The 15,169-nt window shown below is 41.4% G+C and overlaps 1 protein-coding gene across 1 annotated transcript in view; it reads left to right on the top strand.

The window, feature by feature from the left end:
* The window catches only part of CNTNAP5 (contactin associated protein family member 5), an 860,931-nt gene that overhangs the window by 793,784 nt on the left and 51,978 nt on the right, over positions 1 to 15,169 (top strand). Inside the window, exon 20 of the mRNA XM_005572890.5 lies at positions 11,274 to 11,404. Within this exon, the coding sequence (XP_005572947.3) occupies positions 11,274 to 11,404 (131 nt within the window). The remainder of the gene's footprint in view (positions 1 to 11,273; positions 11,405 to 15,169) is intronic.

The following is a 15,169-nucleotide window of genomic DNA, read 5'->3' as shown; positions in this document are numbered from 1 at the left end:
ATACCCAGTAATGGGATCACTGGGTCAAATGGTATTTCTAGCTCTAGATCCTTGAGGAATCACCACACTGTCTTCCATAATGGTTGAGCTAGTTTACGCTCCCACCAACAGTTTGAAAATTTTCCTATTTCTCCACATCCTCTCCAGCACCTGTTGTTTCCTGACTTTTTAATGATTGCCATTCTAACTGAGTTGAGATGGTATCTCATTGTGGTTTTGATTTGCATTTCTCTGATGACCAGTGATGATTAGCATTTTTTCATGTGTCTGTTAGCTGCATAAATGTCTTCTTTTGAGAAGTGTCTGTTCATATCCTTTGCTCATTTTTTGATGGGGTTGTTTGATTTTTTCTTGTAAATTTAAGTTCTTTGTAGATTCTGGATATTAGCCCTTTGTCAGATGGGTAGATTGCAAAAATTTTCTCCCATCCTGTAGGTTGCCTGTTTACTCTGATGATAGTTACTTTTGTTGTGCAAAAACTCTTTAGTTTAATTAGATCCCGTTTGTCTATTTTGGATTTTGTTGTCATTGCTTTTGGTGTTTTAGTCAGAAAGTCTTTGCCCGTGTGTATGTCCTGAATGGTATTGCCTAGGTTTTCTTCTAGGGTTTTTATGGGTTTAGGTCTAACATTTAAGTCTTTAATCTATCTTGAATTAATTTTCGTATAAGGAGTAAGGAAAGGATCCAGTTTCAGCTTTCTACATATGGTTAGCCAATTTTCCCAGCATCATTTATTAAATAGGGAATCCTTTCCCCATTTCTTGTTTTTGTCAGGTTTGTCAAAGATCAGATGGTTGTAGATGTGTGGTGTTATTTCTGAGGCCTCTGTCTGTTCCATTGGTCTATATCTCTGTTTTGGTATGAGCACCATGCTGTTTTGGTTACTGTAGCTTTGTAGTGTAGTTTAAAGTCAGGTAGCGTGATGCCTCCAGCTTTGTTGTTTTTGCTTAGGATTGTCTTGGCAATACAGACCGTTTTTTGGTTCCATATGAACTTTAAAGTAGTTTTCTCCAATTCTATGAAGAAAGTTATTGGTAGCTTGATGGGGATGGCATTGAATCTATAAAATACCTTGGGCAGTATGGTCATTTTCACGATATTGATTCTTCCTATCCATGAGCATGGAATGTTCTTCCATTTGTTTGGGTCCTCTTTTATTTTGTTGAGCAGTGGTTTCTAGTTCTCCTTGAAGAGGTCCTTCACATCCCTTGTAAGTTGGATTCCTAGGTATTTTATTATCTTTGTAGTAATTGTGAATGGGAGTTCACTCATGATTTGGCTCTCTGTTTGTCTGTTATTGGTGTATAGGAATGCTTTTTGATTTTTGCACATTGATTTTGTATCCTGAGACTTTGCTGAAGTTGCTTATCCACTTAAGGAGATTTTGGGCTGAGATGATGGGGTTTTCTAAATATACAATCATGTCATCTGCAAACAGGGACAATTTGACTTCATCCTTTCCTAATTGAATGCCCTTTATTTCTTTCTCTTGCATTCTAACATTGTTAAATATCACTTTGTGTCACACATTTGTTTTCAGCTGTTAATGGAATCGCTGTTTACAGAAACAGGTAAACTTTCCTTGGCATTCCTTGCCAGTGTGGTCTCTTTCTTTACCATTTCTTTCCAAGTTCCCATTCCTTTTGTGGGGTCACAGTTTCCCTACTTTTCAAAATGATGAGGTTGGTTGTGTAAATGGCTGCTAAGGTTCTCATCAGCTCCACTGCCTTACAGTTCTACAGCTTCACGTGTGGTAAGATACAGCTACATTGCTCTGTTTACATCATAACTAGTAGTGTATCACTCTTTGTTTTCCAAACTAAGTTCTCTCTTGCTTCTGCAAACCTTCTCAGACAAACTCTTTCTGATTACCTCCACACATTTTTTTAACTTTTATTTTAGATTCTGGGGTTTATGTTGAAGTTTGTTACACAGTTAAACTCATGTCAGGGAGGTTTGTTGTATAGATTATTTTGTCACCCAGGTACTAAGCCTTGTATTCAATAGTTGTTTTCTTGATCCTCTCCCTCCTCCTATCCTGCATCCTCATGTAGACCCTGGCATCTTTTGTTCTCCTCTTTGTGTCCATGAGTTCTCATCATTTAGTTCCTACTTGTAAGTGAGAACATGAGGTATTTGGTTTTCTGTTCCTGCATTTGTTTGCTAAGGATAATGGCTTCCAGCTCCATCGCTGTTCCCACAAAAGACATGATCTCATTCTTTTTTATGACTGCATGGTATTTCATGGTGTCTATATACTGTATTTACTTTATCCAATTTGTCATTGGTGGGCATTTGTGATGATTCCATGTCTTTGCTATTGTGAATAGTGCTGCAGTGAACTTTCGTGTGGATGTACCTCAACCCTTATAACTGCTTATTGATTTTGAATTCAGAAAACATGTATTCTGTAGCACTGATCAAAGCTTCTCCCTTTCCCTCTGCTGATACGTTCATTCCTCTATCCATCCACCCATCCTTTTACGCTGCCACACATCTCTTTTGAGGTAGCATGACATAGTGAAAAGGGCACATACTTTATATACATCTGTACTCCTCCTCGGTTTAAATCCCATTTAATTATTGATATTCTCATTACAGTTTTACTTGTGGAGTTTTTATACTTCTGTAACATTCCATTTTTTGATCTGAGGATTTTATGAAAAACCTACCTTTAGTACCACGTTTAGGTGCCTAATACAAAGTAGGCACATCAGATCAGCCACTGTGACTGTTGCTTTTGTCTTCTTCAACTAGATTATAAAGTCTTTGAAGATAGAACTATAGCATTATAGCCATTTGTTTCTCTAGTGTCTTACACCAGCAGGCATTGAATAAATGTTAGTTTATAATTTGGATGAAGTGGTGATAACATTCTCCATAGTGGCTATTTTGTTCAACAAATGTCTTCTGGAGATTCAAGATAACATGTCCCATGTTATTCTCTGTAGACACGAAGATGAATAAGCAACAATTTCTCCTAGGGGAGCTTAGATTCAAGAGGATGAGAAAGACAAAAGAGTCTTGATAAATTGAGATTTGTATTCAAAGTGACCAGAGTGGCAATATGGTGAAAAGAAAGATGTTATTAGTCTTTGGGGCAAGTGGGGACCTGGGTCACATGGACTTGGTCTTAAATAATGAGGAGGAGCTTGCCAGACGTATTAGGAGACAGGTGGGTGTTTTCAGCTAAGGGGAAAACAGAAACAAAATAAAACAAAAACAAAACAATGTGCAGAGGCAAGGAAAAGCATCTGGGGGTATAATGAGTGTTCAGGTGTGTGACTAAGATATGAACAATACATATATAATAAAGTCAGAAAGGTAAGAAAAGGACATTCAATGTCATGGTAAGAAGTTGGAATTTCTCATATAGAATTAGAAAGCCTTGGATTTTTTTTTTTTTTTTTTTTTTTTTTTTTTTTTTTTTTTAGACAGAGTTTTGCTCTTGTCACCCAAGCTGGAGTGTAATGGCATGATCTTGGCTCACTGAAACCTCCACCTCCCAGGTTTAAGCAATTATCCTGTCTCAGCCTTCCAAGTAGATGAGATTACAGGCATATGCCACCATGCCTGGCTAATTTTTATATTTTCAGTAGAGGCAGGGTTTCGCCATGTTGGTCAGGCTGTTCTTGAACTCCTGACCTCAAGTGATCTGCCCACCTCAGCCTCCCAAAGTGCTGGGATTGCAGGCATGAGCCACCGTGCCCAGCCGCCCTGGTTTTTTTTAGGCGTGCTAGAGTCACATGGCCAAATATGTGTCATAATATTCATATTTGTGGAAAACAGATTAGAGTAGGAAGAGTAGAATGATGAGAAATGGTAAAACATAAAAATTATGTTCTTGTACAACCAACGTACGAGAGTATTTACCCTAAGTCCCAGGTCAAGATACTGAATTAGATATTTGAACTTTTTAATTAATTTAATTTTATTTTATTTTTCAAATTGTTTATTTTCATAGGTTTTTGGGGAACAGTTGGTATTTGGTTACATGAATAAGTTATTTAGTGGTGATTTCTGAGATTTTGGTGCACCCATCACCCAAGCAGTATACACTGAACCCAATTTATAGTCTTTTGTCTATCACCCCTCTTTCACCCTTACCCCTGAGTCCCCAAAGTCCATTGCATCATTCTCATGCCTTTGCATCCTCATAGTTTAGCTCCCACTTAAGAGTGAGAACTTACAATGTTTGGTTTTCCATTCCTGAGTTACTTCACTTAGAATAAGAGTCTCCAGTTCCATCCATGTTGCTGCAAATGCCATTTATTTGTTCCTTCTTATGTCTGAGTAATAGTCCATGTTGTGTGTGTGTGTGTGTGTGTGTGTGTGTGTGTGTGTGTGTGTGTGTGTGTGTATAAAATAAAGACATTGTGGGGTGTGTGTTTGTGTGTGTATATATATACAGGCATATGTGTATATATACAATTGATCTACTAGTTGATAAATAACATATATCTATACACACACACACACCACAATTTCTTAGTCTACTAGTTGATTGATGGGCATTTGGGCTGGTTCCATATTTTTTCAATTGCAAATTGCACTGCTATAAACATACGTGTGCAAGTATCTTTCTTGTTTAATGACTTATTTTCCTCTGTAGATATCAAGAAGTGGGATTGCTGTATCAAATGGTAGTTCTACTTTTACTTCTTTAAGGAATATACACACAGTTTTCTATAATTGTTGTACTAGTTTACATTCCTACCAGCAGTGTAGAAGTTTTCCCTTTTCACTGCATTCATGCCATCATCTATTATTTTTTGATTTTTTGATTATGGCCATTCTCGCAGGAGTAAGGTAATATGGCAGTGTGGTTTTGACTTGCATTTCCCTGATCTTTAGTGATGCTGAGCATTTTATTTGGACTTTTAGACCCTGAGTTCCTAGTCCATCATCCCCCCATCATGTGTTGCTGACTTTCAAGTAGGATATAAATAATAATAAAATGTCTTGTCACAAGGTACTGGGTGATCCTTGGCTGAATATTAGAGCTGCTTTGAAATAGGTCCAACATACCCTACTTCAGGAGGAGTGTAGTATCTCTTCCACACGAGGTTCTTTCTTGAAGCCAGTTATGTCTACTTAGATGTATACAGACTCTAACATTGATCAACTTAAAGCCTGGCCAAATATCCAAGGCAAGCTTGTCAGATCTGACCTCTGAATACTTAGAGCATGAGGTCCTAGGGGTCAGACCTGCAGGAAGGCACTGGTTTCTGGGCTCTGGCTCATGGGGCTCACATGAGTGATACAAAAAGCTGCCCTGGGGATCTGTGACCAAATCCCAGTAGGCTGGGCTCTCTCCGAAGGGGCAAATGGTTTCCACTGTACTCCTTGGAGACCAAGGCATTATGTAGGCCAAACGAAGTTGTGGGGTGGAGATGGGATGATGGGAGAGAGACAGTGAGGCTCCCCCTAAGCACCCCTCCCACTTCAACTCGTGCAGCTCTACATTTTTTTCTTTTCTGTACTAGCCTTCACTGTCCACGTCATTTGAATAAAGTGTTCCAATTGGAAACAAATTTGAAAACTACTGGACTCAGCATATAAGGCAATCTCAGATACATGGAAAAGAGATGGAACCCTAAACACAGGCAACGGTCAGTAGGTTCCAGGCAGTTGGTGGGATCCCAAACCTGAGTACATTTTCTGAGATGTTACAGCCTCAGATGCAGGTGGGAAGGAGGCTAAACCAATGCAGAGACTGCTCAAAAAAAAAAAAAAATGAATAGTTATATGGGCATGGTGGCAAGCGCCTGTATTCAGGAGGCTGAGGCAGGAGAATTGCTTGAACCTGGGAGGCAGAGGTTACAGTGAGCTGAGATCGCACCACTGCACTCCAGCCTGGGCAACAAGAGTGAGACTTCATTAAAACACACACACACACACACACACACACACACACACACACACAAACATATACACCCAACTCAAGGATAACACACTCTAGGTGAGACAGTGTCTAAGAACAAGTGTCTCTGGACTTAATGAAAATAAGTACTACTGAGAGTTGTACTGTTCCAGACAAATTATTTTTTAGATATTAAAAATTTCTAAGTCTCACCAAATTATTCAATTATTTCCTCCTTCCCTCCCTCCCTCCCTCCCTCCCTCCCTCCCTCCCTCCCTTCCTTCCTTCCTTCCTTCCTTCCTTCCTTCCTTCCTTCCTTCCTTCCTTCCTTCTCTCCTTTCTTTCTCCCTTTCTTCCATTGTTTCTTTCTTTCTTTTCCCTTCTTTCTAAATTTACTGGGTACTCACCATGGGCCAGGCACTGGGAACCCAAGAAGGAATGAGATATGTCCTGGCTCCCAAGGAGTTTATTGATTTGTGTGAGTTAGGCAAGTAACTCACAGTACATGTTAGGCAACCCAACACAGTACATGTTAGAATAAAGATGGTAGGGCCTATTGGATCAGTTATGGGCAGCTTACAGAGGCCAGGGAGGACTTCTTAGGAGAGGGAAACTTATGATGAATTCTGAAGAATGAGAGAATCGACCTAATGAGAAGGGCATTCTGGGCAAGGGTGATCACCATGGGCTGTTGTGGCCCTTGGGAAACTCATAATCTTTGGAACCAGCTGGATTTAGTTTTTAAATCTGACCTCCTCATTTACTGAGAACAGGAAAAGTTATTTACTTCCCAGCAGCTCTGTTTTTTCACCAGTAAAATGAAGAAAATTAAAGAGAAAAAGCATTCTAGATGAAAGTGGAGTGTTGAGTAGGTGCTCAATCATGATGGAATACCTGTGCTAAGCCAAGGAGTGTAACGATGTCTAGTAAGTGAAAAGGGATCTTATCAGGGTTTGATAAACCGTCGGCTTTTTTAAGAGGATTCTTTATCATGTGTTTAAGTACTTTTTAAAATACAGATTTATCATTTTTTTAAGAAAAACAACATTTATAATATCTGTTGTTTATTTCTAAAAATAATGATGCTGACCAGGCATGGTGGTTCACGTCTGTAGTCTCAGCACTTTGGGAGGCTGAGAGGGGCAGATCATCTGAGGTCAAGAGTTCAAGACCAGCCTCACCAAGATGATGAAACCCCATCTCTACTAAAAATACAAAAAAAAAAAAAAAACAAAACAAAAAAAACGATAGCTGGGTGTAGTGGTGCAAGCCTGTAATCCCAGCTACTTGAGGAGCGGAGGCAGGAGAATCACTTGAACCCAGGAGACGGAGGTTGCAGTGAGCCAAGATTGCGCCACTGCACTCCAGCCAGGGTGACAGAGCAAGACTCCATCTCAAAAATAAATAAATATAAAAATGATGATGATTTTGCCTGAATACAAGGGGGGAGGAGGAGGAGGAGGAGGAGGAGGAGGAGGAGGAGGAGGAGGAGGAGAAGAAGAAGAAGAAGAAGAAGAAGAAGAAGAAGAAGAAGAAGAAGAAGAAGAAGAAGAAGAAGAAGAAGAAGAAGCAGCAGCAGAAGCAGCAGCAGCAGCAGCAGCAGAAGCAGCAGCAGCAGCAGCAGCAGCAGCAGCTAGATCTAACTTGAGTGCTCCAACATTGATAGGACCTTTAAAACTTTTATAGGGTACTTGCTAGTGACAAAAGTTTATTTCTTTACACATATGTTTATTCCGGAAGCAACTAAGGCTCAAATTAGTTTTATTTTTATTTATTTTATTTTATTATTATTAGTTTTTGAGACAGAGTCTTGCTCTTTCACCCGGGCTGTAGTGCAGTGGCACAATCTCCACTCACTGCAACCTCTACCTCCCAGGTTCAAGCGATTCTCCTGCCTCAGTCTCCCAGGTAGCTGGGATTACAGGCATGTGCCACCATGCCCAACTAATTTTTGTATTTTCTGTAGAGATGGGGTTTCGCCATGTTGGCCAGGCTGGTCTCAAACTCCTGACCTCATGTGATCTGCCCACCTCGGCCTCCCAAAGTGCTGGGATTACAGGCGTGAGCCACTGCACCCAGTCCAGTTTTATCTTTAGACTAAGTTTTATTTTAAGCTAAGGCTCAAATCTGTTTTATTGTTAATTTCCACATTGTGAACATCTTATCTCTGTTTATATGCACAAAAAATGGTGTGTGTCCTTTACAGTGTAGCAATGTTAATATATAAACAACAAGAAAATGATACCAAATGGAAAATAAATGCATTACAGTGTGTCAGAGTAATTGCATCACACTCATGGCCAGAACATTCAATTCATTCTTTGCTTTATTAGACTTAGGGACAGCACCTTCCCTCTGTCCATTCACTGTCTGTGGAATTATAAACTTGCAATGTCTATCATTGCTGTCAACCTAATGAAAGGGGATGGGGACAGAAAACTCCAGGGAGGAAATGGAAGCTCACAGATGAAGCAAGCAGAGGGGGTAGAGGAAGGCCTGAGGACAGCGGGAATAACTCTGGGCCCAGGATTCTCCAGAGACAAGCAGACATGGCAATGCCAGGCAAGAAGCTGATGGTGATCTGAACCACTGGAGTGCACAACTGGAGAGGTAGAAATGCCTCATAGCTCCCTAACCAAGCCACTGAAGAAGATGCTCAGGGAGATGATAATGAGCCCCCAGCTCTGACCCCCATCCCTTCCGGGAATTAGCCTTTCATGGTGTCAAACTTACTTTGAAAAGTCACGGAGTGAGTTCCCCAAGAGTCACGTGAAAATGAGTTAGTGGGAGGTTTCAGAACATCACATTAGCGGGTGGAGGGATACTTTAAGAGGCATTGATTGCATCAAAACTCCTAAGAAGGCGAGAGAAGTATTTGTAAGACTTTGGAAGAACTAGTTGAGGTATTTTGTTTGGTTTTCATTTGTTTGTTTTAGCACAAACTTGGCTATTGGGGGAAGCTTCAGAACACTTTAGTAGATAGGATCACTGCTGAGATTACTAGTTCCTAAGAGGAATGGTGTCAAGAGGGATGCCAGTAAACATGTATAAAATGAGAGTGTTATCAAAAATGGAAAAATATGTAAAGAATGTGTGTGTGTGTGTGTGTGTGTGTGTGTGTGTGTGTGTGTGTGTGTGTGTGTGTGTGAATATGAATTACCAGAACAGTGAGATGTTAAGAGAGTTCGACAGCCTTAAGGAATGTGGGGTTGATCATTATGCCTGGCACATAATTATTGCACACTGATTTGTTCTATGAGGTCGAATTAAATGTTAAGACACACAGATTCTTAGAATTAGAAAAATGTGGAAGAGCACTAGTGCCCAGCAGCCCACTAGTGCATGAGATGGCCCTTTCCCTGCCACAGGCAGGAGGGGTAACTTGCCCATGATCTGCACAGTGACCTGCCCCCAACAGCTCCTGTCTGCGCAAAATATGTTGCTGTTAGGAGCAGCCATTACTTTCTAAGTAGTAAAATAACAAAAATAATAATATCCGGAAATCTGCAATGGTCAGAACCACAGAGAAAGAATGAACCAGGAAAACCAGTATCAGGTATAGAGAGCTTCTCCTTCTGGCCCACTGTGTTAGGCAATGACCTCATAGCCCCAAACTACATTTTTTCTGTTCTTCCCTATGTTATTTTACAAGCATTTGTATCACATGCACGTATTCTGAAATTCTATGAGTAGCAACTTATGTTTGAAACAGTCCCTGCCCTCTTCCCACAAAAGTATTCAAATACTTGGGTGAGGACTGGGGATCAGTCAGGGACATGGTGGTTACTCACAACCCTCCTGCCTTACTGGGATTGGCAGCCTGGGAAAGATGGGAAGGCTGAGGACGTTCAGGGAGGTTTTTTGTTTTTGTTTTTTTTTTTTCTTTTTTTGCGGGGGGGATATGAGAAACTTTGAGGGGATGAGAAGAAAGAGTTACTTCAGCTGTTCTCAGCTCAAATTTTAGCAGACATTCCTTTCTCCCCAGTGGCCATCAGCTTATGACATTGCTCCTCAGTTCCAATTATTTTCCGTTCCCATATATGTCCAAGGGAAGAGCTCCTGCCATTTGGTGTGTGGGACTCCAGTGACTTCCAACTAGATGACGCCTACAGACAGAAAAGGACAGCAAGCAGCGTGTAGTTTGGCCACTTGGCTCAACTCACAGCCAGTGACGCTGGGGAAAGGATCAAATGAGAAAAAGTGCGCAGTATCTGAGATAAAGTAGCTGCTCAACAACTTATTGCCCCTATGGCAATTTTTAAATATAGAGTGTCTTTCAAACATTTTTTGAAGTTTATTTTTAATTGACATATAATATAATACTTGTATATATTTATATGGTACATAGCAATGTGTGTGTGTATATATATATATAGTGATCAGATGAGGGTAGTTAGCACATCCATCATCTCACACATTTATCGTTTGTTTTGGGAACATTTAATATTCTCCTTCTAGCTATCTGAAACAATGTACAATATACTTTTGTTAACTCTAGTCATCCTACAGTGCCATAGAACACTAGAACTTATTCCTTCCATCTAGCTGTAATTTTGTGTCCCTTAACAAATCTCTCCCAAGTGGCCGTTTTGCTTTGTGAGCTAATATTCTCTCTCTCTCTCTCTCTCTCTCTGTCTCTCTCTCTCTCTCTCACACACACACACACACACGCATACACACACAAATGATACACTTCATTTTTAATATGTCTCCTGGGAGTCTCATATAGCTAAATTCTGCTTCTTTTTGTAAGAAATGCTGATTGAGACCCAGTAAATGGATTTCCTAACCAACAAGGAATAGCTAACAGCTGTTTGAAAAACACAATCCTAATCCTAATAAAACGTTTTAATGGGCTGGAAAGGGTTAAGAGGGTTAAAGGACCCTAAAGGGTTAAAGTGAGGCAGGGTGCCCTAACCTGGCCCTAACCTGGCCACACTCCCATCATGAGCGTTATACATCAATGGGTGATAACAGGACTGATTCTCTTTCCAGTCCTTAGATATAAAAGGGAGACAGCAATTAGGAAGAAAGAGAGTTATAGGAAGTGGTAGGAATTGAAGAGAAAGTAGAAAAGATCTTAACTCTACCTTATTAAAGTTTCATGATCCAATTACCAAATAGATGTTTTATTTTCTAAACTGTCATTTGTCATTTTAGTTTGCCATAGCACCACGTACTCTCTTTCTCTCTCTCTCTCTCTCTCTCTCTCTCTCATTAATTTTGCAGCTCTCCTCAGAATTTTCTGTAGGGACCCTGATAAACATACGTAATATATTTTTAAAAATTGAATAATGGAAGGATTAAGACCTGGGGCCCTAATAATCAATTAAAAGACAATCTGATCATTGTCTTTGCATTTTATAGGTGTTGCTTTAAATTCTAATTTCTAATATTTTTTTCTTTCAAGGAAGCTTACAGGTTCGCTATCACCTAAACAAGGAAGAAACCCATGTATTCACCATTGATGCAGATAACTTTGCTAACAGAAGGATGCACCACTTGAAGATTAACCGAGAGGGAAGAGAGCTTACCATTCAGGTACCTTCCTTACTTTCTCCTGTATCAGCCAATGTGCCTTGGCTACTCTATCAAACTTTTCTTTTTTTTTTTTTTTTTTTGAGACGGAGTCTTGCTCTGTGCCCCAGGCTGGAGTGCAGTGGCGCGATCTCGGCTCACTGCAAGCTCCGCCTCCCCGGGTTCACGCCATTCTCCTGCCTCAGCTTCCCGAGTAGCTGGGACTACAGGCGCCCGCCACCTCGCCCGGCTAATTTTCTTGTATTTTTAGTAGAGACGGGGTTTCACCGTGTTAGCTAGGATGGTCTCGATCTCCTGACCTCGTGATCCGCCCGTCTCGGCCTCCCAAAGTGCTGGGATTACAGGCTTGAGCCACCGCGCCCGGCCTTCTATCAAACTTTTCTAAGCTTCTACCCGATACCAGTGTAGTGCCTAGTGCTGGAAACATAGTTACAAATCACACTTGCCCCCAGACTTGGAAGAACTAGGATAGTGGTTCTCAAGATGTGCTTCCCATGTCCCACAAGTATCAGCATCACTTGGGACCCTGTTAGAAATGCAGATTCTTGGGCCAAGTGTGGTGTCTCACGCCTGTAATCCCAGCACTTTGGGAGGATGAGGCAGGTGGATCACAAGGTCAGGAGTTCAAGACCAGCCTGGCCAACATGGCAAAACCCCGTCTCTACTAAAAATACAAAAATTAGCCAGGTGTGGTGGCACACACCTGTAATCCCAGCTACTGGGGAGGCTGAGGTAGGAGAATCGCTTGAACCCGGGAGGTGGAGGTTGCAGTGAGCAGAGATCCCTCCACTGCACTCCAGCCTGGGAGAGAGAGTGACTCCATCTCAAAAAACAAACGAACAAGCAAACAAACAGAAATGCAGATTCTTGGGTTCCACACTAGATCTACTAAATTAGAGGCTATGGAAGAGGGGAAAGCAGCAGGTGATACTAATGTCTGCTCAGATTTGCCAACCCCTGGGCTGCATTAAAGTGAGGAAGATGCATGGGCAAAGAGGAAATCATCACAGGCTGTGGGAAGGGTTGTGGAGGAAGAATGCACAGGTGATACTGAAGAGGGCGCTGATCCCACCTGGGTATCAGTACTTACTCCCTGGAGCAAGTTAGGAGTAAGCTGAGTCTTGAAGATGAGTAGAAGTTGGCCACATGGAGGTGAGTGCTCAGGAAGAGGGTCCGTGTGAGCGCAGGCTAAAGCTGTCTGAAAGCGTGTTGTGTGGGAGGCACCCCATGAGATCTCAGTGAGCTCCATATAAAGGGCCAGCAGCAGATGATGGCAGAGCTCAACAGAGAATAGACAGAGCCCAGATCATCCCCTTTAGAATCATGACCCTCAGCAAGCCCTTGCATCTGCCCAGCAATCACTCCATGTTTTTTAATCTGTCTGTTCTCCTGTTCTCCCGGTTGACCATTTTACACTCTCTCCTCTTTACTTATACTGCTAACAATTGCCAGTTTGTCTTAACTCTCAGCAGATGACTTTGCTTTCTTATTTCTTGTAAAAATGTAACATTCAGAAGAGAGTATCTGCACATTCTCAAGAGCATGTTACGTACCTACCACATCTGTGTTTGCACTCTCTCTCCCTCCGGAATAGTTCATGGTTCTAGCTAAGGCCTGACCTCACTACCTGTGGGCCAGATCTGATATCCTACTGAAGAAAATCACTCCAGAATTCTCCTTCCTCCCTCTGTTTCATCATTTGTTTCAGCTCTACTGAATGACTCCCCAAAGCATAAAACAAATAATTATTACATGCATTAAGAACTAGTATACAATGACAATAGCTAAACAAGCAAACAAGCCAGCATATCTCTGGATAAAGAGAGGAAACCTTTCTCTTATCTGACTTCTTACAGTGTTCCATTCTCTTTGTCATTTTCTTGCCCATATTTTTGGAAATGTTGTTTATATGTTTGTTCTTCAAATTTTCCCTACCTTTTTCTTATACCCACACTGAAAAGGTTTTGTCTCTGTGCGTCAGCAAAATTGTACTTCTTAAGGCATCAGTGTGCTTACCTTGCAAAATCTGGTGGTCATGTCTCAGTGTTATCTTTCCTTCTCCTCTCACTGGCAACTGACATCAGGATTCCTTCCTGTTCTTGCAATTGACCTGAGTCTTTATTGCTTGCAGGATACAACTCTCGCCTGTTGATCCTTTTGCCTGTGTTAGTTGCCCCCTCTTGTCTCTTTTGTTGGTTTCCCATCATCTCTCAAAACTCTAGCCATCAGAACACCCAAGGACTCCAACTTCTGCTTTTGATCTATACTCACTCCATACTCATCTCATTCAATCTCACATCTTTAAATTTCATGTACATGCCAATTAATCAGTCCTGAATGTGTATCTAACACTAATCCTGTCCCTGGATTCCAGACCTTATACCAACAACCTACTGGGCATATCTATAGGAATGTCTGTTAGGCATCGGAATATTTAAGTAAATAGTTAAAATTGACTTATTAGGAAGCTCCTCTGAAACAATGACCTCATCCCCAAAAGCATATCCCAGTTAGTGGCAGCTTCATTTTTCAAGTACACAATCTCAAAATTGTGGTGTTCTCCTTTCATCTCTCTTTCTCTTACATGCCGCATCTCGTGGATCATTAGCAGCTACCTTTCCGCAAGCCACCCTTGTCCTTTGCTTGGATTATCACTGTTTACAGTTGCCTTTTGATTGACATCTCCCTGCTCCTCTTTAGGTTTTTTCAGCTGTCTATCCTCAACACAGCAGTCAGAGTGATCCTGGTGAAGGAATAGTCAGACTCTGGCATTCTTCTGTCCAAACCCTGTCAATGGTTTCCTTTCTCTTACATAGAAAAAGTCAAAGGTCTTCCAGTGGCTTATAAGGATCTCCATGATCTGACACCCCTGCTCCCTTTCTGGTTGCTTCACTAACCTCATCTAATTATATGCCCTCTGGAACGTTAGCTGTGCCACTCTGGCCTCCTTGCTATTTGCAGAGCACTTGGACTCACTGCTTTGCCTAGAATGCTATTCTTTATGTATATACATGTCCAGTTCTTGTACTTCCTTCTGGACTCAAATGATTCAAGAGGTCATTCTCATTGAGGCCGTGTCTGATCAGCTTATTTAATAGAACAATCTATTTCCTTGACTTCAACCCTACACTCCCTCTTATCCTTGCCTGCATTATTTTTTTTCTCTCAGCACTTAAGTTCCAATACAATGTATTTACTTATCAAATTTTCTGTCCTAGCTCTCTCCTCTAGAATGTAAGTTGCCTGAGAACAGAGGAGGGTCATTCTGAGCAGCCATGCCAAAGGAAAGTCATGGCAAGGAAGATGGGAGGACTATGTATGAATCTCCGGTGGGTTGCACCCAAGCTGTGCAAAGTTAGGCACATGGCCAATAGGATCTTAGTGTCCTCTTCTTACAGGTGAACTGAAAAATAATGAGGATCCTTTCCAGGAATAGCACCATATGCATAGTCAGAGTAGAGCCTGGAAGAAACCAGTAGGATATGGCTAACCTGAAAAAGTGAGAATGAACGGGGAGGTCTCCTAGGAATGGGGAGGGGACCAAACAGATGGAGCTGGAATTAGCAATGGGTGAAGTAAGGAGGGATCTCTAAAGGATGGTCATAGAAATAAAGTCCTATTAAAGTCCCGGTGGTGGCTTTTGCTCACCCCTGCAAGATGGGATTATCAACCGTCTATGTTGGTTGCAGCTAACTGTTCAGCTACCCTCTCCTCCCCAGGGCCACATGTTTTGTCGAACTGCAGTCCTTGCCCAGGAAAAGCTCTCTG

The sequence above is a fragment of the Macaca fascicularis genome, chromosome 12, assembly GCF_037993035.2.
Source record: "Macaca fascicularis isolate 582-1 chromosome 12, T2T-MFA8v1.1".
In the NCBI taxonomy this organism is placed as follows: Eukaryota; Metazoa; Chordata; class Mammalia; order Primates; family Cercopithecidae; genus Macaca; species Macaca fascicularis.
Note: the sequence above shows the minus strand (reverse complement) of the source record. Positions and strands in the feature narration are given on the sequence as shown.